The 21,712-nt window shown below is 40.5% G+C and overlaps 3 protein-coding genes across 9 annotated transcripts; 1 reads left to right on the top strand and 2 right to left on the bottom strand.

The window, feature by feature from the left end:
* The first annotated feature begins 624 nt into the window (after positions 1-624).
* Positions 625-4,254, top strand: cisd2 (CDGSH iron sulfur domain 2). The gene is made up of 3 exons (XM_072385073.1): positions 625-882; positions 2,820-3,034; positions 3,202-4,254. Exons 1-3 carry the CDS (start codon positions 693-695, stop codon positions 3,289-3,291), a joined length of 495 nt encoding a protein of 164 aa, XP_072241174.1. The 5' UTR covers positions 625-692; the 3' UTR covers positions 3,292-4,254.
* An 800-nt stretch (positions 4,255-5,054) lies between these two features.
* LOC140306004 (sodium/hydrogen exchanger 9B2) lies at positions 5,055-14,144 on the bottom strand. 3 transcript variants are annotated; one of them, XM_072385065.1, is made up of 13 exons: positions 13,998-14,144; positions 11,457-11,758; positions 11,025-11,226; positions 10,732-10,902; positions 9,558-9,700; positions 9,203-9,330; positions 8,609-8,784; positions 7,796-7,902; positions 7,412-7,561; positions 7,070-7,178; positions 6,607-6,743; positions 6,213-6,435; positions 5,055-5,887 (listed from the first exon to the last, which is right to left on the bottom strand). In XM_072385065.1, the coding sequence occupies exons 2-13, from the start codon at positions 11,625-11,627 to the stop codon at positions 5,826-5,828; spliced, it is 1,779 nt and encodes a 592-aa protein (XP_072241166.1). In that variant the 5' UTR covers positions 11,628-11,758; positions 13,998-14,144; the 3' UTR covers positions 5,055-5,825. The 3 variants fall into 3 exon arrangements, with proteins under 3 accessions (XP_072241166.1, XP_072241165.1, XP_072241167.1); XM_072385064.1 differs by lacking the exon at positions 13,998-14,144 and having other exon boundaries at positions 11,457-13,962; XM_072385066.1 differs by lacking the exon at positions 13,998-14,144 and having other exon boundaries at positions 5,057-5,887; positions 6,252-6,435; positions 11,457-13,962.
* A 182-nt stretch (positions 14,145-14,326) lies between these two features.
* Positions 14,327-20,996, bottom strand: bdh2 (3-hydroxybutyrate dehydrogenase, type 2). 5 transcript variants are annotated; one of them, XM_072385068.1, is made up of 10 exons: positions 20,912-20,996; positions 19,245-19,335; positions 17,716-17,794; positions 16,660-16,756; positions 16,121-16,229; positions 15,702-15,762; positions 15,428-15,541; positions 14,989-15,047; positions 14,737-14,829; positions 14,327-14,552 (listed from the first exon to the last, which is right to left on the bottom strand). In XM_072385068.1, the coding sequence occupies exons 2-10, from the start codon at positions 19,314-19,316 to the stop codon at positions 14,499-14,501; spliced, it is 738 nt and encodes a 245-aa protein (XP_072241169.1). In that variant the 5' UTR covers positions 19,317-19,335; positions 20,912-20,996; the 3' UTR covers positions 14,327-14,498. The 5 variants fall into 5 exon arrangements, with proteins under 5 accessions (XP_072241169.1, XP_072241170.1, XP_072241171.1 ...); XM_072385069.1 differs by lacking the exon at positions 20,912-20,996 and adding an exon at positions 20,476-20,516; XM_072385070.1 differs by lacking the exon at positions 20,912-20,996 and adding an exon at positions 20,359-20,379.
* Between the last annotated feature and the right edge of the window lie 716 nt (positions 20,997-21,712).

The following is a 21,712-nucleotide window of genomic DNA, read 5'->3' as shown; positions in this document are numbered from 1 at the left end:
AATCCACAGCAATGTCATGCATTTAAAAGCAGCTAAATTGTAGGAATGAACGCCTTTATTGTTAATACAATAAATCCTTCTTTGAAAAATATAATCATAATGAGATCATTGTTCTAAAAGCACATTACAATGCTTTTGAGAGAGTTCTGACCAGATCTATTTGTTTTCAGTCTGTTTTACTTTATCAGGTTATTGGGCCTAAAGCTTGGCTGGTTTTCTATAATACGCTACGTATAATTCTGCTACATTTTTTACTGTTTCTCCACTTATCAATAACTCAATTTTTGTAAGAATATGGAATGTTCTCAAACTTTGAATTTAGTGAGCTGATCACTTTACTCGATGAAAAACGCACAGAAACTGAAACGACCGTTTTGCAGCACTTAAGCAATAATACATTGGTCAATCTCGCTATTGTAAAAAAGACCTCCCCTCTTTTTAAACTTTCACTCACTTTCACTCACTTTTTTATGAATATCTTTTGATTGCACGTGTGCTGTCAGAGGTTACCAGGCGACAATTCTTCTGACTAAATTCAACTTGTCCAATGAGGAACCACCAGCTCTTCCGACACTGATTGGTCGCACGCTATTGTCACGTGATATATTTGCGTGTATTCACAGACACATCTACGCTTCGCATCGCTTATTTTCGCTTTCCCAGGAAATGGGTTTACGTACCGGCGCCGAGCTATGCTCAGAAATAAACGCAGCGACAAAAACGAACCACAGGAACTGTCCAAGTCAAACACAGAACTTGGCCCTGTAGAGCAAGTCAAGATGACTTTAGAAACTATATCCAGAATAATAAAAGTCCAGCTTCCAGCCTACCTCAAGAGGCTTCCGCTTCCGGAGACAATCGGCGGATTCGCAAGGTTAACAGGTAATTAACAGCTATGTTGTACGTCTGACTGTCCTGTGAAGATTACTTTTGAGTACACCGTGGGGACTTCTTACTTAGCACACAGCTCATTACTCTGCTAGCATCCAAATTAAACCCTTTTTAGTGGTCATGCCGTGAATGGCGGTGACCTACAAAAGCTGCGTTTGTTTTTCGGTTGTTCTTTTTTTCCCCATGCTGTTATAGTGCCTCAAAGCAGCTTTTTTGTCGTTCTATTCTGTACCTCGATATGTAACTCAGTTAATGACCTTAGGGTAATACAGGTTGGGGAGCAGCGTTCGCCTCAGTTGTCTTTGCTTTGTGTGTTTTGAGATTTAAAAAAAAAAGAAAAGAAGTTGTTTTGCCAGAAAATTAACTATACAACGTCTGCATATTAAGAACTGCAGCCTGTCTCCTGCTGCGAACTCCCTATCTTATTGATTTCAGCAGTTGGTGATGAATGTGATGCTGTGTGAGCCTGCAGCACAACATGTAAAGCCAAAACCGTGAAATGATTCACATGGATGTCAGTGCATCTCAGACTTGACTATGCACATTATGTAAATCCCCGCCCACATGATTTTCATCAAAATTCCCAATAGGCCCTGCAAATTGTTGTCACGTTGCACGCTGTTCGGCTCTTTGTAGCAATACCTCAGCGGTACATTGCATATAGTTTTCCATTTTGTGACACCTCTACTAATTTATAAAGAAAGCTGTGGCGAGTGGTACATCCCCTTGGACCTCATCTCAGGAGAAAGCAACATGACGGATTAACCTAGGTCTCCATTTATTTGAATGATGAATAAAAAAGAACAGATAATTTTTTGTGGGGAGACTGCTGGCTGGGGCAGAAGTGGAAGAAGTGTTCACGTGAAGCTGATGGGACAGCAGTTCTTCCAAAAAGAAAGTGTGAACAGAGCAGGAAGTGAACAGGTTACATCTTGTTACAGAAGTTACATAATCCACCAGATCTCTTCTTTATCAACATGCTCCTAACTCTTCAGCACACAAGCGGGGACATTTCAGTAAAGTAACAAAAAAAACCCACTTATTAGTCACACACTAATGCGCTGTTGAGATAAAGGAAAGTGAAGAAAGCTTAGAAAGTGACAGTCCACCATGGTGCTGATTACCCCCACCCACTTTTGGACCATTGGGGACCTGAACAATCTGTCAAAGTGATCCCAAAAAAAAACAGGTGAAAACCGACAGACAGCTGAGTTCGTCCTTCATTACTTATGCTTTTGTGGCAGATTGCATGCAGACTAACGTATGCCTGTCTGAGACCTTCAGCCAAACACCAAACTTACAGACTGTCATACATTTTACTCCCTGATCTCACTGTGGTTGTGGTTCCATTGTAACTTGTAGTAAGTCAAATGTTGCCAAGTGTTGCTTGATGTGAGAAAATTTAAGCGCAAAGTTATGTACCAGTAACAAAATATTTAAGTTCTCCTACGTGTGAGTGCATTCTTCCCTTTTTTTCCAACTATTTTTATTGATTAATTCATTTCAACTGAATTTATTCATTGAAAAATTAGACGCCTTTTTAAAGAAAGATCCCATTAGGCATCAAAATCCCCTTTACAGCCATAAGGGTATTGCCAAAAGTTTCTGGAGCTGGAGTCTTATTAAGGTTAAATTATACGGCTGTGGTCAGTCCTCATTTCGCCCCTCACATCAAATGGAGAGATTGTACAGTGGATTTTCCCAAAGCTATTTCCTGGTCTTAGAGTGGCATTTCCCATGGTAGCTGCTGGTGTGAGATGATACTCAGCAGAGATATAACGTGTGATACTACTGCAGAACTGAAATGCAGATCAGATGGGCACCGGCCCTGAATGGCCGGTCCAGCAGATACAGCACACTTCCCTTCATTTACATTATTTGTGCTGTTGTATTTTTGCTGACGTGTGTTCCATGATGTATGTCTGCAGTGTCAGAGTGGCTCCGTTTGCTGCCTCTTCTGGGTATCTTGGCTTTGCTGGGCTATCTCACTATTCGTCCGTTTCTGCCTAAGAAAAAGAAGCAGAAAGACAGCCTGATCAACCTGAAGATCCAAAAAGAGAACCCTAAAGTGGTCAATGAGATAGACATCGAGGACCTGAACTGCACGAATGTGTGTTACTGTCGCTGCTGGCGCTCAAAAACTGTAAGTGCGTTTTCTCACTTTCAGCGGTGCAAATTGCACTTCAATGACTTGTGATGGCAGTGCTCCTCGGTTATTTCTATTTAGAACATACTGTAAGTTTCTTACCTTGAAGTTTTTTTTTTACTTCCCTTGCTTATCAGTTAACAATAAGTTATTTCCTCTTTTAGTTTCCTGTTTGTGACAAGTCACACTTAAAGCACAACGAACTAACTGGAGACAACGTGGGACCGCTCATACTCAAAAAGAAGATACTATAATTGACCACTGGTGGGAGTTAATGTCTAACTTGTCTGTACGTTTACTTTTCTTGGTTAAACTTTTTTTATTTTTCCAAATAACAACACAATCAGTAGCCTGATACAGTCTGAAAGCTGTGTTATTTTTGGTGTCTTTCATGGCATTTTGCTGTTGGGAACATTCTTTTTTTTTTTTTTATGCCCCATTATTCTTCATTCATTACGTTGTTCACGAAGCAGCCTTTCTTGTTTTTTTTTTTTATATAAGACTGTAAAATCCGTTTTGTGTCATTCTCTTTGGAATCCGTTACAAACTACCGGGACCACTTGGAAGGGCGAGTTGAAAGGGAACTGCAATGACTTTATGATGACTGCCAGTAATCTGAACTTATCTGGGGAGACGGATTGCAGTTTGAGTGAATTTTCCCATTTACCAGTCCAACGTGCAACTTAAACTCTACGTTGTAGATCTTCACTTTGGACTGTTCTGTATTAAACGGCGGGCTTTTTCTTCTTTAAGCATTTAGACAATCTTGTGTGCCAAATTGTAACACACCCACTCTTTAAGGATGTAAGATATTCTCTTATAAGTTATTGTATGTATGGGAAGCTACTTATTAATTTCAAATTTTTGTTTCCATAATGTTAAACATTTTAAGTTTGTCCTCTTTTTTTTGTATTCAGTTTTGTTGCCTTATAGCATTTCAAAGCACTGCATCGTGGCGTAACATCCTCTTATATGCAGTTTCACCTTCAACTTATTGAGGTTTGAGAATTTCAGCTGCATAAGTGATAAATGATGTCCTACAGCACTTTTTTTTTTTTTCTCCTTGGTTCTGTGTTGCCTTCATTGCTGTATAAAGCTGACGCCTTGTTAAAGAATTCCCCTTCTAACCAATCGGCAATATTTCATTAGTACGTTTTGCTGTATTATCAGATCTGTATTGTCAGGACAACGTGTCTAAATAACTGTTTATTAATCTTTGCCTGCCTATGACTTGAATGTTTTCATGCTACATGTAAAAAAAAGAGCTGGTTCATGTTCAACGCAACAATTTTAGCAAACAGAAATTCAGCTTCTTTTGCTAGTTTATTAGGGGAACTCTTTATTAGGGGAACTCTTCTTGGCTTTGAGTTCAAAGGAATTATACTATCACTAAGTGCATAATCTCCTGACTGTTTTCTTTCTCTGTTTCGTCAGCAGACTTGTATTAAGGATCATTATTTCAGGAATAACGTGAGCAGTCGCGCGCTGCTTCGTGAGGCTGTTCTAATGGGGAATCTTAACTGGAGCGTGCTACATGCTAACGTTGTTCACCAAGTCGGGTTTTTGTGTTTTCATGCTAATATTTGAATTGGTGATGTCGCTCAAGAGGGGGGGAGGGACGGGTTTTACTAGTTTCTCGGGTGAGGTTAGCACGACTGATTTCAAAGCAGTGAATCTCAGTCGAATACACTAACGTGTTCCAAACAAAGACTGTACAGTGGATCCTCAAGTTTGTGTCTAAAAGAATAAAAGGAACCGTTGCTTTATCATCTCGGTCCTATGTTACGCACGTCTGCTCACTGATTTAAATGCAAAGAAAAAGGGTTCATTAGTGTGTTTTTAAAAAAAAAAAAAAAGGAAATAGAATTTGGGTCTCATTAATTATTATTAATTAACCACTCATTAATTTGCAGGTCATTAGGAATCTTATCTTCTCGGCAGTATGGATCCAAAGTGACTGGTAAACTGAGTTAATACAAAGTTTCATGATATTTCACAACTTGTGCGCATTTCATTATTTATTATTGCTCGGTAAAAACAAAACAAAAGCTAGTGCTTTAAATTTCTCATAAATAGTCTCTAATATACAACCTTTCAATGTATATCTTATAAATTCAAACAAATCAAAACCACATGAAATTACACTGCATACCTCTGACGTAAAAAAAACAACAAATCAATAACTTATAAAAGGTTTGGTTCACATAAACGTGGACATCATCATCATTATTTTCTCATCACACTGACAGACACGCATGTAGTTGGTGTTGTAGGTGTTTGGGCAGCACAAAAGTATGGTGTACTCTTTCTCCTGAGTCTTTATAACCTATCGACCATTGTCATCACACACAGCTAAAATGTGAATAAAACAAAAACAACAGTGGGAAAAATCTACATAAAGCTAAACATTTCGACTATCAGTACATTCCATCGCACTGCTTTGGTGGACTTCATGTAAAATAAGAGTTACCTTTCAACTCAAACGTGTTTGAAATAATTAACGTAAAAAGGTCACAGAAATGGGCAAATGCTAGAATCGTGGGGGGGGGGGAGAGACGTGACAAATAAAACCATCTTTACAAAAATGTAAACCATTAGTATGTCTCATAATAGTACAGTTTTTCTGACTGAATGTTCATTTAGAGGCCAGACAGAGCAGAGAGTGAGACATGGGTCATTTGTTTGGAGCATGAGGCTATAAATAGAGCCAGGAGCTGACTACAGAACAGCTCAGAACCTCTGAGGTGGGAGGTTTCTCATTAAATGACTCTTTCACTAGATGCTGATGTCAGAGGGTACTCTCGTAGGTGATGGGTGTTTCGCTGTCATCTTCACCTCCTGCAGCGGTTCCTATGAGAGAAAAAGGGGTGTGAGTCAGTAAAAACTGATTAGATAGGGTTCAGATTCTTTAGTTAAAAAAAAAAAAAAAAAAGCTGAGGACTACAGTACAACATGATGGAGTTTAATGTTTTTTTCTTAACTGTTCAGTGTCAGGTGTGTGGCTACACATGAGAAGATAAACACAAGCTATGCAAATCTGTGTTTGTGTGAACAAAGGTGAAGTAGGTAAAGGACTACAAGGGAAGGATATTCACCACTGGAACGCAGCTATGAAGCGAGGCTACACGGGGCTGTAGAGCTGAGTTGAATGTTTTGAGTGTTAGACTTTACCTACCTAAGAAAAACGCTGACAAATTGGGTTTGACTCGCTCACCACAGGCTGAGTTCTTTGGTTTCTGGAGCAGGCGAGGCCCACAGAGCCCTATAAGAAGAGCCCCGACGGGGGCTGTGAGGAGAATGGAAAGCACAGCCACAGTAAGCACGTCCATGCCGTATTTCTGCAGCTGCTTGTCGGCCTTTGTTCTGGCCATGTCTAAAGCCGTAGAGCCTATCGCTGCCTGATGAAGACAAGGACAAAACCCTGATTTCTCTGTTTGCTCACAACTTTCAAGAAAGGAGAATGCGTACTTGATACTTTTAATTTAGACGTTCACAGAATGAAACGCTTGCAGACTCGAAACACGCTTCCAGACAGCAGAGTCTGCAGACTAATTAAAATAGTGCCGTACCTGCACTGTTGCTTTGGGCATCCATGCCAGGGCTATGAACACTTTTTCCTTGGTGTTGAATCCCGCACACAAGACACACACATAGGTGAACAGCAATCTGACCACCAGAGCAATGAGCAGAGAGGCTATACCCAGACCTGCAGAGAGAGGGGACACCACAACACTGACTCTGCTACTGGGAGATATAGCAACATCACAATATGAAGTAGAAAAGTAAAGTGTGTGTGTTTCATGCTCCTTTAACACAGACGGGGAATAAATAAAGGCAAACTAATATGGAACTGAAAGAATAAGAGCACCCACACATGCAGGGATTCTATTATTAGCAGGATAAGATGGATCAATTCATCTCTTTTGACATTTTATTTTGGCTATGCAAATATATTTACATGCATTCATACGGTAACATTTGAATTTTTCACAGTGGTAACACTGTGTTATTTCGAAGGCTTTGTTGTCTCACCAACTGAGTAACCCTCCAACTCGGAGACTCGAATTTCGGCTCCTATCAGTCCGAACAGTAGAGGCTGAAACACGTCCCACGCCCACCCCACCACTTCCTCCACTCGTGCCTTCAGACAAACAGCACACAGAAAATGTTAAGCAGGTCTGGCACACAGCAGCATGCCAGTTTAAAGACTACTGCACTAATGAGGCGCTTACTGTGCCACCTAGCAGACTGATAATTGCTACACTTTCCTGCTGAATTGGACAAAATTGACCTCAAAGTTAGGATGATTGCAAATACAGGCAGACAGCCATACATGGTTTATGAACTACGAAAATGGCTTGCATAGATTATCACCTTTTCTGTTCCCCAGCCAAGGCCAGCCAGGAATGCCAACACCAGGGTGCAGAGGCCTCCGGAGCCGGGAAAGCCTGCCACGCCGCTGCCAAACACGGCAAAGACAGACAGGCCCAACACCAAGAAGGAGCGTTTCATCACTATGTGACTCTACGAGAAAAACAGAACATTTCCATTATAAGAAAACCAGCTACAACAACGCTCCAGTTGACAAGATTCCCAAGTTCGCTTGAGCTTTCTAAAATCTTTTTCGAGAGGTTTCTTTACAGCTCTTAAGACCGAAAGGCTGTGAACATAAACAGCTGCCGCTGAAACTGTACAGTCATTCGTAAAAAAAACATTAATCAAAAAGGTGATGAGGCATCAGTAAAGCTAACCGCATACCTGGTCAACACTGGGGAAGTACTGAATGAGGAAGCCGAGGAGAAGACCAGCGACCATCCCTCCGGCGACCTCCAGCACACCTCGCAGGAGGTTGAACCAAGTGGAGCCTAGAACGGTGAATACGGCAAACAAATCAAACACCGAAACAGTCACTTACTAAATGTCCCAATTGCATTAGGTTGCAAGTTTATCAGTTTCTACAACAAATGCGTTTCGTTCTACAACCCAGGAGAAACCCAGCCTTTATTACATCAGCTCAGTTGTGTTTAAACTGCTTCAGGAAGGCTTTTTCTGGGGTTCTTTTGCCATCCGTGTTGTAGTGACGGTAAATTGTGCAGCATTTTACAAAAAATTCACTGATAAAATTCTGTAAATAAGAGAAATTCTGTAAATAAAAGAAATACAGAAGCACAGAGTTAAATCAACTGGTTCAGCAAAAAGATCTTCTCGATCCCTCATCATGGATTTGGCACGTTTTACGCCAGATGCCCCTCCTGATGCAATCATCAATAGATCAAATAGTTACCCCCCCCCCCCCCCCCCCCCCCCCCCCCCCCCCCCCCCCCACACACACACACAAAAAACATAGCAGGGCTGGTTCCTCTTTTTAAGACTTATTTTATGTTTTAGCCATGAGGCAATACTCAGCCATGCTAAAATGATTAAAATTCTGCAAACTTCCACCCTCTGCTGAGCTCCTGACAAACTACACAAAGGGTTGTTTTTTTGTCCTGTGTCTCTCCTGGAGATATGCTGGTATTGCATTTCAAAAAGCACAACATTGAATCCTTTCACCCCGTGCGCACAGAGTACCTGTGGCGAAGGCCATGCCCAAGCATGTGGTGAACCCTGTGATGGCAAGAATATCGTCAAAGCTGCCTGCGGCCATCAGCAGGGTGGGGATGCCCTGCTCCACACCGTATCCATCTTTCTGCAGCAGCAGCATGGAGGGAACCACCACTGCTGGAGACACAGCGCCCAGAACAAAGCTAAAACAGGGACAAAAGGGATGTTCACTTTATTTACTTTACTCATTCAAAGATGTACGAAATCAAAAATGTCAAAAGAAATATAGAATTTTATGTATGATCATATGTAACATATTATCGTTATATTTTCAACCATGCCTCAAACAAACCATTTTATCATGGTCTGCAGTGGATCTCAAAAGAGAATTAAGAGTGATTTACAACAGTGTTTGATTATCAAACTAATTACGGCAACAGAGAAAAATATTGGCTTCGTATTTGCAGTCCCCAGCCACATTTAATCCTCCACTTTAAACCTGTTAAGAAGGGGAACAGTCCATTAGTGATTACAAAGGATTCCAGGTTCCTTTGCAACCAGTGACGGACAGCTTAAATGGAGACTTGAGCGGAGACAGAAAGTTAGTCGTGTCGTATTTACCCAAGGATGAAGCCCCACACCCAGGGCAAGCCCATTAGGAAGTGAGAGACCAGAGCTATGGTGGAGGCCTCTATCAAACAGGGCCCACATGCCACACGCAAGCACACCGATTTCAGCTTGCTCAGAGCCTGACAGGGAAAACATGCACAGTTTAAAGACCTAACAGTAACAAAGCAAATGAAAAGTATTAACGTTTAGCAGTGGCGACCGATGAGCTGAGTCACTGTGTAAAACAGTTCAAAAAGACTATGCAGGTAGCCGAATAAAAAAAAAAGAAAGACACCTTTGAGAAGCTCTTACTGGAATTAGCAGGCTTAATAACAATCAATCACTCAATCAATCAGTATAATCGTACCTTGGGATCCAAGCCCAGACCAGCTCTGGCCAGGATGACAGCCAGAGCAATGTTCCTCAGTGAAGCAGACCACTTGAAGTCAATGTACACGCCGTCTGTTACAACTGGGATGTTCCTCAGCAGGAAGCCCATCAGCAGCATACCTGCAGCGCAGCAGAGGTGGGAAAGAGGAAAGGTGATCCTTTCCACCACGGAGTGCTGTTTATTTTGTGGAGCTGTATCTCACGAAGCTACAGACCAGCAATAAAGCTCATCTTTGCTTTTTGAACATACTGTGTGGAAACTGGACGTTGTGACTCAGTTTTCTAACACTGTAACACGAATCATTTCAATTTCAAAAGGTACATGCATGCGCCAAAGTTTCCCAATCAATTTCACCCATTTGGGCCGTGAAACGTTCAACATCAAACGGTTTATGAAGAGCAATCAAGTTGTGATAAACCGCTTCGATTGCGTTGCATGTTTACGATCGCGGACGTACAAAAAAACAAAGGTTATAAACCAAACCAGGAGAAGGTGAATGCAAAGCATGCGTGTAAAATTAATCCTTTCATTTTTTATGACATACAAATCCTTTTGACAGCTAATACAGAGAGATATTTCAAAAGAGAGAAATGATCTGAGCTCGTAAACAAATGCTGTATTTCAAGGACACGACAAAGAGTTTAGGACCAAAATGTGTCGACTAAGGAAACTGCTAAAATAATAGCAGTACACGCACGCTAAATATGTCTCCGATCAGTGCAGTCAATAATTCCAAACTGATATTAGTGATGCAAAACAACCCCCAACCCTCGTGATAAATAGCAGAACATGAGTTTCCAAGCCAACGGGACCATCACTATGTGGACTGACAGTAAAACAACTCGTAGCTTAACACAACCGCAGGAAATACAGACACCATTTTTTAGTGCTTTAAGCAGAAATGTAATAACTAATATATGAATAAGCCTCAAATTGTAAACGTGAATTATTTTAAAGCCAATCAGGCAGCATTTGAGTCAATTTGCCAAAGTGTACCAGAACCCCTGTCAGTTTAGCGAGTGTAATAAGCGAGTTTTAATATAACCGAGTACTAAACAGGAACCAGTCTGTGTGTCTACATTTAAAATCAAAGCCAAGAAGGACATACGAATGTCATAATAAAACAGCATTTTTTTTTTCCCTGCCTCACCCAGAAGTGGAGGGAACGGTGGAAGTTTGGGGAGCTGGATGAGAGCGACCAATTTGCCACCAAGGAGCGCACAGAGGAAGAGCACCGTGATACCAAACAGGTTCCCCCCTGGAAGACATTCGTCTTCTGTGATGGACCACACCACTCCGAAGAGCACAGCTGCCAACAAAACTAGAGAGGAAAGAGGAGACAGACCAAGAGTCACGGCATACATCCTCACGAAAAAAGTGACATGCAACAAACACCCCATGCAGAAAAATCAGCGAGCCCACAAAATAGATCCACTCGCTTACTTTTGGTAATGACAGAGGCGAAGAGGCCTCTTGGTGGACACGGGCAAAATCTGCGGAGCAAAGGGCAACAGACCACCGGCGGGTCTGTATTGGTGCCAGCATCCACCACGGGGTTGCGAGGTATGAAATAGGTGGTCTCTTCTGTTATGTTTGGAGTGGAGCAGCGCCGCACCACCACCTGGATCTGGTTCACATTCAGGTGCTTCAAAGGGCAAATCGAAACAAGGCAAAGAGTTGGTCTGGGATTAATAAGGTTAAAACAGTAGAGAAGCTATGTGGGTACCATTAAATCATTCAAGTGTTCAGTTTTCTGATTCTACACAAACGGAATGCAATTTGAGAAACTGTTTTTCTTAACAAAAAGGAATATTTGTCTTCAGGTTTAAGTACCAAAGTAAACCCAATAAGAAGTAACTATGCACAATACTCTACCTCCACATGGTTTGCTGTAGGCAAAGTAATTCTCTCCAGCAGTGGGCTGGGTACTGGGCTGGGTGCTGGGCTGGGTGCTGGACTGGGTGCTGGGCTGGGTGCAGGGTTGGGTGCTGGACTGAGTGCAGGGTTCTGCTCCAAGGTGGCAGGTTTCTGCTGAGTGTCCTCCATGGCAGTAGGCTACAGTATTTCTGTTCCACTCGCTTCTCTATGACGGCAGATAAAGCTGATAGGTGGGGCTGGCCATTGATGGGCTGTTCCTTCCCTCCTGCCTCCTATTGTCCAGCTCCAATCTCAGAGTCCTTTTCATAAAACACATTTTATCAGAAGTAAAACAAACAATTGATACCGGAGAACAGGCGCAGGTGTGGAAATTGACACCGTGTGAAGTGTCCCGTTAAATCTCACAAACAGACATGTGCCAAACATACAGATCTTATAATCAGCATCTGTGAGGAAAAGTAAATCAGGCCATTAACTCAAGTTCTCTGCTTAAAGACAGCTTGGTGTTACTCGCACTTACTTGACCTTTTTTGAGCTGTTCTACTGCGACTACACAGTTCAGACGCATGTAAGGCAGAGGAGACTGGGAGCAAATTGTAAAATCATCACATCACAGACAGACTACTTTCAGTATAATAAGTCTTCTGTTGATATGAGATGCATTCATGAGTAATGATCAGTAACATAATCAATATATTTTCACCAATAAAGATCAGAATACATTGTGAATTTTAATGTAAAAAAAAAAAAAAACAGTTGGGGCAATTGTAGCATAAACAAAATACATATTCAATATATATATCATGCAGCCCGCTATTGTAAAATCTCATTCCAAAACAATATAAGCGGAGACCATCATAAGTAAGTTTAAATGCACAATCAATCAATCAAATCTTTAGACAGTCAAAGAACATCTCAAAATAGTGTAGTGGCCTCGCCCCCCCAGGCCAAAGTATAGTGTTTCTGCAGGCAAGCAGAGAACCTTACTGAGCATGTGCAGATTCGCTATCTTCACTTTAATGCTTTGAGTAACTGACCTTGGACCCAACTTTGTCCTATCCTTAACTTATTAGTAACTAATAAACTGGTGCTCATTTCACGACAAATAATAATAGTTGCTGCTTACCTTGCAGGTTTTGCTCAATAATACCAAATATTAATTAGTAAATAAAAAGGGAATGTTGATAACTGAACCTAACTGAATCCCAAAGTAAATCCACAAGCTTCCCAGCAGAATAATAAAGAATATTTAATACTGTAGTGATTTATGTATTTTTGGTAACTTAGCAAATGAAGAATAGAAATGACCGTGTTGCTACTCTTGAGCTTTTACCTGAGCAAAGAATTTTAACGTACGACTTTCACCTGAAAGGGATTTTTTTTCTTTTTTTTTTTTTACATTGTGAAACGGGTGTATTGCTTCAAACCTGTCAGATACAACAGGCCGTGATGTGTGCCGAGGAGGTGAAGGAAAGTTCAACGAGTTTGTTGAAGCTACACGACACCCGTCTGAACCCTATAGCCCGCATTTGTTTGTGACCAGTTATCGTTTACAGGCTGACTTTAACACACTTTTTCTCTTGAGCACTTCTAACATATGCCTGTTGTCGCTAACTCATTATGAATGGGACAATGCGAGTCTAAAGTATGTGCCAAACTCAAATGCTCTAACTCCAGCTATATCCCACTAAAACAGGGTAAACTAAAGCTACTACGATGTTTTGATAGCTGCATAAGGCGACAGACGTTCGTTAATCCAATTGCGAATTGACCGCCCTAATCAACGCTGACAGCTCAACCATCTGGCACATCTTAGCTAACGTTACCTCAAGTAGGTTACTGAGTGCCATTTAAAGAGGGTTAGTTAGTTAGCAACAGCCACCGACTTTGTCTTGGTAGCCGTCCAGTTGACATATGAGAGATGTAGTTATAACATGTACGCTCACAGAGGTAGCTTACACACGCGTTTCACCAGACAACAGGGACCAGGAAATATAGCTACACAACCACTCGGTCAACGCCGAGAGATAGACCACATTCATTACTGGACATAAGCATGTCTCGCTAGCAGCAGCTAATTTTTTATTTTATTTTTTGGTAAAATATCTCATTAACAACGGGACTGTCGTCTACCTGCCCAACACTTTTCAAACTAATACAAACTGAATGTCGACACTGAAATGTCCCAACGCGCTTTCCTTCTCTCAAGCTGATTGGCGACTTGTGTCGCGAAAGCTACCGTTAACGTCACAAGTATGTAGCTACAACATGTAACAACAGCCACGAATTCTTAAAGCGCTAAACTGACAGAGCGGTTAGCAAAGGTCAGACTTCAGCGAGTAAAGCGGAGCTAAACAGAATTTAATTCCCATATTACATTACAGCACATGGAGAGATGGTGTCCGATATTGTAGCTCGTCGAACCCGTGTGCTTGACTGTAGGTCAACCCTGGGTCCAGTTCAAAAACACGAAAGCTATGTACAGAGACCCTTGCGATGGGACTCGAATTTACATATAGCAGAGGAAAAAAAGCTCACCTCGTATTGAAAACACTACCACCGTTTGTAAACTGCCAGTGATGGCGTGTCTGGTACTCCTATGGCACATACACCACCTGGGAAATGGGAATGAGGCGGATTAGTGATGAACACGCCAAGTATGTAGTGCGTACACCGTTAGTTGTTCGGGGGTTGAGTTGGGGGTACCAACTAAATATTTGTTACATGTAAAGAAAGATAGACATAGAAATGCATGAAATACCTATAAAGAAAAAAAATCTCATTGTTATGCTCTGTAAAATCCATGCAGATTGTTAATTGTATTGGGAAAGAAAGTCTTTATTGTAAAAGTGTCAATAACAATACAGTTTGTGTTGCAGACAATTTATTACACAAGTTCAACCAACATCTGGCAACTTTAAGCGTGACAAAACATTTGCAGCAATTCTGACCCCCGAAAAATGCAAAAATTATATGCAAAATTCTCCTTTTTGACTTAGTTTTATACTGTGCTGTCATGATGAGCTTCTCACAGGTTGTTCACAGTCTCCACCCCCCATCAATGATGTGCTCTGTTCCAGTCACGTAGGCTGACTGCGGAGAATAAAGACACGTAGCATCACAGTTATTGTGAGTTATAATACTACTGACAAAATAACAGACTTTGTCTGCCCCAGAATGTTGGAATAACAAGTTTACAACAGGGACATGCACATATGTGGTTCATACAGTGAATAATTCTGTATTTCACATAAAAACCACCTCCACAAGCACTCACCTCATCCGAGGCCAGGTACACACAGAGGTATGCCACCTCTTCAGCGGTGCACATTCTGCCGTTTTTTTGTCTTGCCATGAAGTCCTTGTAAGCCTGTAAACAAGTTATAGTTGTGACATTCAATAACTTCAACAACCAAAAGGACCTCTTCTTCTTCTTCTTGTGAAACGTGATTTAATGTGTTAAATGACACATCTAGGGGATACTGTCAGATTAAGACTGAGAAAATAAGTAGGTCAGGGTCAACAGTACTTGTTCTGGGTCCGGCTGGGCCTGGATCCGACCCCTCAGCGATGGAGTATCTACAGTCCCTGAGTAAATATAAAGCAGAAGGTTAGAATTTTTTTTCTGCAACCTTCACGTAAGCACAACACTGTACACAGAATCATGATATAAAGTTGAATCTGCTGCACAAATAATCACCAGACACGCATCAGGTTTGCACAGCACTTATCTGAAGTGGCTTTGAGGGGGTAGACTACAGCCATATATATTAAATCTTTAAAAACACACCATGCCCTCTAACACGGACAGCCCCGTAATTTTCCAAAAATAGTGATTCACTTTGCTGTCAAGTATAACCCCAATCCCTAAACGGGATGGACGCTGTGTGAAGCGTAAACATGAGCAATTCTAAGGCCTAAACATACACATTGATGGGATGTTATTTGACATGGTGCTCAGGACTTACCGGGACAAACACAATTACAGCGAATGCCTTGGTCAATGAAATCAGCAGCTATAGATTTGGTGAGTCCAATCACAGCTGCCTTCGAGGTACTATAGACACATCGGTTCACAACACCTGTGTCAGGGAAGCACATCTGTCACTCACACGTAGGCACCCACAAAGATAAAGCAATTATCTGAGATAAGAAGATTATAAAGAATGGCCGTACTTCAAAGGCCTCGTGCACTTTTAACTGGGGAAAAGTATGTGTTCTAGAAGGTGGGAGATTATTTACCTTTTATGCTTGAAGCGACAGATGCCATGTTAATGATGTTTCCTGACTTCTTTGCCAACATCTACAGTAGCAAAATAAAGTATATGGGGGTCATATTAACAGGTTATAAATGGTAAAATGAAGACTAATGAGTAATCAAATGGGATTTGGGTTTCAATTTCATAAAAAAAAAAAACATAAGTGGTTAATGTGCTATGATCTAAGCTAAAAGTTTGGTAAATTTGTGGCTGAAGCTGGATTAGTAGTCAAATCACCATCCATCATGTCATTGGTTCAGAGTAATACAGCTAATCCCAGCGGACAAAGGAAGGGAACAAAATTAAAGGCATATGTCACTTGATTTTCAGCAGCACGTAATTTCGCTCTGTCAGTGATGGGATAAACCGCGTTAAGCGTCTGTCAGAGTGGGGAAGGGTTACCTTAGGCAGGAAAGCCTTGCACATGAGGTACATGCTCCGCACGTTCACATTCATGGTGAAGTCCCAGTCTGCCTCCTCACAGTCCAGGATGGTGCCGTGGTGCACAAACCTGCACGCAACAGGTGAACTCAAAAAGAAAGCCAAAACCGAATGGCTCTATTCCAATAGCGTATGATTATTTGGAGATCTGACTCAAACTATGAGTCAGAACACGCTGTTAATCGGTTAGAATGAAAACATGGTCACTTTGAGTCACTTCTGCTCTGAGATTTAAAACAAAACTAACAAACAACAACAAAAACAAAGCTATCTCTTCCCTCCACATATCATGCCTTTGAGGCAACAACCCGACCATTGGTAAGAAGATTGAACAAAGGTCAAGTGAGGGTTTAAACCATATGGTTTAGGGATTTTAGAAATGTAGTTAAGCAAGAGAAGGATAAGGATGCCGGAGACAGCATTTTCTACGAACAAATAAGACTCAGCGTTCTGTATATTATGGTTAAAGTATTCAGTATTTAACATCACAGGAAAAGTACCCCGCAACATTGAATAGTACATCAATACGGTCATGTTCCTTGGCCAGGGCTTCCACTTGGTCCTTCTTAGTCACGTCAACCACTTTGGTCCTGATTCCTGATAAAGACCAAAAACAGTGGCAATATTTTCATGATGACAACAGCAGATTTGTTTTCACTGCATAATGGTAAATGGTTTCAAAAGACTCCATATTTCCAGCATTTTGGCACATGAGCTTTACCCACAATCACCACTGAGCCAACTAAAGTGTAGACAGGAGAGGGTTTTAGTATTATTATAATAATAATAATAATAACATTTAAATAAAAAAACAGAATTTCCATGATTAACACTGTAAATTTATAAGGAAAAAATAATTAATAGAATTTTTCTAAAACTACTCCAGTGGTTCCAGAGATTATGAAGACATGAATTTACTATTTCTTCCAAAATCGATCCACTGGTATTCCTGGTAAATTGCAAATTCTCTACAGGACTATAGCCCACTACTTTGGCTCCATACTTTCACAGGACCTTTTAAACATACAATGATGCTAAAACTGCATCATATAAAACAGGTTAGCTACAAAATCACTACAAGTGCTTCACAATTGCACCGTTACATGCCTGCTACCTATATCATTGCCTTCTATTCATTCCAGTTCCAACAGAGACTGTATCAAAGAATGAACCGCACACGAATCAATAGAATAAAAAGTGATCAAATCTGAGGATGTGTATCAGTATTAGTGCTGCATAGGGAAAAAGGCAACAAGAAGTGATAGTGTTGTATGTTTAGTTTCGATAACAGGACAACAGGATATGAGCGGATTAACACGGCTCATAATAAGATGAGCAGCAGCTTGTTTATATTGATTGATTTGTTTGATTTGATTGATTGATTTTCTGATTGGATTAAGTCACAAACTTCATTTTATATGCCGTATTAATAGCAAACAACTTTTATGGGTTGACGCATGCTGAAGAGAAAGGTTGACATTCATCAATGTCTCCAGTCTGCATCACCCTGGCTTCCCAGCAGATGGCAGCTGCAGACCAACAGAGATGACTCTTACCTTCAACGCCTTCCAGCTCCTTCAGCTTCTCTCCATTTATGTCTGTCGCAGTGACTTGAGCTCCCTCCTTCGCAAATGCCTGCAGATACAAAAAACGAACAGTCAGAACAGAGTGCCTCAAAGTCTGCATGTCCTGCCACAAAACCAGCATCACCAATATTATCTTGCAGGTAAAAAAAATAATCATTTCAGTTTTGGTAAGAAAAGATAAGATTTCATTGATGCCACGAGGAGTAAACTCTTACTCTTAAAAAAAAGCTTGTTTAGCTAAATAAACTTTCAATACTAGAAACAACAAGGGAAGAGAACAATGAGAGGTTGTCAAATTTGGCTGCCTAACCAATCTAAATTGCTGCTTGAACGCACTGAATAATTCAGAGAGCATCAATAGTCAAGAACACACGCCGAACCACCTCAAGACAGAATGTCATTTTCTGACTCGAACTTGTTATAACTGAGAACCTTTTAAAGTGTAAATGGATATTGCAAATAGATCCCCTTATGCTACATGTTGGCAACTTTTAATCCTATGTGATTTGACTCTAATGTACTGACACTACATAAGTGAACCTTTGAATTTGATATTTCCTCATACTATAGAAAAGACAAATCCTTCATATAGAAGGCACACTTGAAGACATCACTTGAGTTGCAATGGATTTCATGTTCTAATCTTGACAATGATACGTGTGAGAATTTCAAGTGCTTTGTTAACCTCTTTGGCAAGACAATCACCGCAGGATTATGCATTAGGACTGGCCTGAATGTGTGTTTCCATTGTCTAGAGAATCCCAATTTCAGCAAAGTCAATTACGTTTTCAGTCGTTTACAGAGCAGGCTCTGACTACATAGCTTCTATGTTTGGCATTACACTGTAAACTTGAGGCCCTGGTGGACCACAATTTCTGATGTGCAATGACTTTCTAGCGGCTTTCACACTTGCACTGGAGTTCTGTAATGTTCTAGTTACGTTTCAAATATTCACAACAGACTTGTTACCCTGCCCCCCTTTAAAATCTCCAGAACATCAGCAGATGATACAATGTATGACATATTCCAGAGCATTTGCCACTGCTGTGCGAGTTACAAGTGCACTGGTGAGTTTGTCCTTTCTGCTAACCTGTTTGCTGCTTACTGCTCACTCCCCTCTATTGTGGAAATGTAGAGACATGCAGTACTCCGCAGCATTCTCAGTGAAAATGAGTGTGCACCTTAAGACTGTTGTGCTCCCATCAATGCTGATCAGAGCCAGAGCTGATAAATACCCATGACTACTCATCTGACCCGATACTTAATGCTGATTAAACACTTTCCCATTACATTTTGACCTGTCTAAATAGGGCTTTTAAAGGGCTTAAGTGATACCCTGTCTCTTGATGGTGTAATTTGAAGGGAAATGGTCACTTTTACCTTTTCTTTGTTTTTTTTTTTTGTATTCAGCAAGTGAATGTTGCTGCAAGACGTGACCTCGTAAATATGTGATATACAAAGACAAACATCTGTAAGAAGGTCTATTAAGAGCTCATTACTATTGCTGCGGCACGTCCGATCCCCTGTGCGGCGGCAGACAGCACAATCACTTTCCCATCCAGGCGGCCCATAGTTCACCTTTCACTGCTCCTGTGATCAAGACAAACAAAACATTGATAACCAACAGGCTCGTTTTAATTGAAATGTTCTCTTTCTTAACAATGATAAAACCGCCCAATTTAAGCTACAAGTTTGCTGTAGATAGTCCCAGATATTCACATGATGTAAAGCCATCTAAACATTACATCCAATTCATTATTTCATGACACATTATCACTTTGCATATTCAGACAACAAATCTAGGGAACCACATTCATTAATTCATAAGCAGTTTCTCTGTGATGGTTACAAAGTTCAAATGTTCATGTTAATTTCAACTTTTATAGAAGCTACAAGACAAAACAATGCTATCACTAATGGTACTTGTTGCCTACAGTCACAAACTGTAACGGTATCATCTTTCTTAAAAGAAAATCAGATCATTGTAGATTATTTGACGATAGACAAATTATACAGGAAAAAAAAATACAGTTTAAAACCCTTTACAAGCAACACCGTACAGATTGGCGCTAATGTATACTACAGTTGAAAGCACCTATTTAAAAATCTATCTTTTCATTCACTTAACTTTCACCAAACAGTGAACAACCAGCCGTAGTAATCACACAAACCATGTCATAAAGCATTCATAGCATTTATAAACATATGAAATAATGCAGATATGAATTATGATTGCTTTAAATGCATCATGACAGTGTCGGCGGTGCATTGAGGCATTGTCAGATGCTGTGATTCATTAAAAAAAACTTCGGAATTGTGGAGAAACAGCTGACGTGTCTCTGCAACGACTCAATCGCGGCTTTGCAGACAGGTGTATTTACAATGCGAAAGCATGCCGAATTAATTATTAGCAGGTCCTGTGTGCAATAGCTCCATGGTTGTGCAGACAACCGCGAATCACTTACTTTGTCACCTACATAAACCTTTTCGAGAGTTTCGGAGGACTATTCTTGGCGATAGAACATTGGACTGCGGGCGTGCAATGTTTGGACTGCTCGTATTTCTGTAACTGTTCGTTGCCTAACCTCTCCAACACCAACTTTGTTAACTTACAGCATGCAAAAAAGAATTCTAGATTGTTGAACAATGTGCAACAACATTCTCAATGACGAACCAGGGAAAGGGGCAACGTAAGGCAGTAGCAAACATAAACTCAGCGTGGAAACTCACCTCTCCCCTGCTTAGACACTGGAAAGCGAAGCTAGACATGTGACAACCTACTTGCGTTACGATTGGTTCGAGACCAGGAAGTGTGACATGAATTATAACAGAACCTCAACTTCAGTGCTCTAAACAGATCAAGCGAGTATTCTCAACACTGGATAAATCACACGAGCGTCCTACCGTTTTAGCTAGCAACCACGTTTGACCAAATTCATTTACATAAACGAAACTTAAGTTATTAAAATTTGTCCAGCATTTCTGTTGATTATTAAAAAGTAGCGTTATTTCGTCTGTCCCTGCATCTTTAGTGTAATTAAACTAGGTGCAACAGCCTTTTCATATGCTGTACATGCATTTACAATATATATGCATTAACTAACATAGTTTTGAGTAGAGCCATAAAATAGCATAATATGCAACATGCAGGTATTCTAGATCCTACCTCCAACAGCACTGGTGAGATGTCTTAACAATGAAGTTGTCCTTCCTCAGCAAGACTGACCTTTGAGATCTGCTCAAAGTTCTACATGAGCACATGAATAATTGAGGACTAAAGGTCTTAGAAAGACAGAAAAGGATTTCTGAGTTTAAATAATTGTCTACCTAGGGGATTCAGGTGGTCAATATTTAGCCAGCTGTGGATTAGAAGAAAAAAAAAAGATAGTTAAATTTACATATCGAAGTTCATCCTCAACCTTTCAGACATTAAAAATGTGTGAATGCAAAAAATTGATGACAGTCTTTGGAGCTTTCTCAATGATATGAATGTGGGGTTAAAAAAAATCATCTCTGTGACATCCGAAGAAAAGCAGCATTGTTAACAAAACTAACTCTGATTTTTATTAAGTCATGAAGTGTTCAGTATTGTTTTTTTTAAGTGAATACGCCGTTTGTGCTTCAATCACCTAACATTTCTTAGAACAGTAAGATTCACGCACATTTATAGATTTCACCTTACTGGGTGAAGTTTTTTTTTAATGGATAGCTGATCTCTGGAGACAATAATGTAATTTGATAAGACACTCAATTTGAACACATATCAGGATTCAACCTTTCTGCAAGACTCTTTGTTTAAATTACAATGTTCAACAATCAAAAAAGGCTAAATCTTTTAAAGAACACAAGTGTCTCGCATCACTTCAAATTATAGGAGCATGTTAACCAGATTATGGTCATATTCACCAAAAATACATCAAAACATGAGTTTCATTGTGCCATAATGATAGACCTTCAGCAAGCTATG

The sequence above is a fragment of the Leuresthes tenuis genome, unplaced genomic scaffold, assembly GCF_036924035.1.
Source record: "Leuresthes tenuis unplaced genomic scaffold, fLeuTen1.0.hap1 SCAF_4, whole genome shotgun sequence".
Lineage (NCBI taxonomy): Eukaryota > Metazoa > Chordata > Actinopteri > Atheriniformes > Atherinopsidae > Leuresthes > Leuresthes tenuis.
This window is presented reverse-complemented; position numbering and strand designations above follow the sequence as displayed.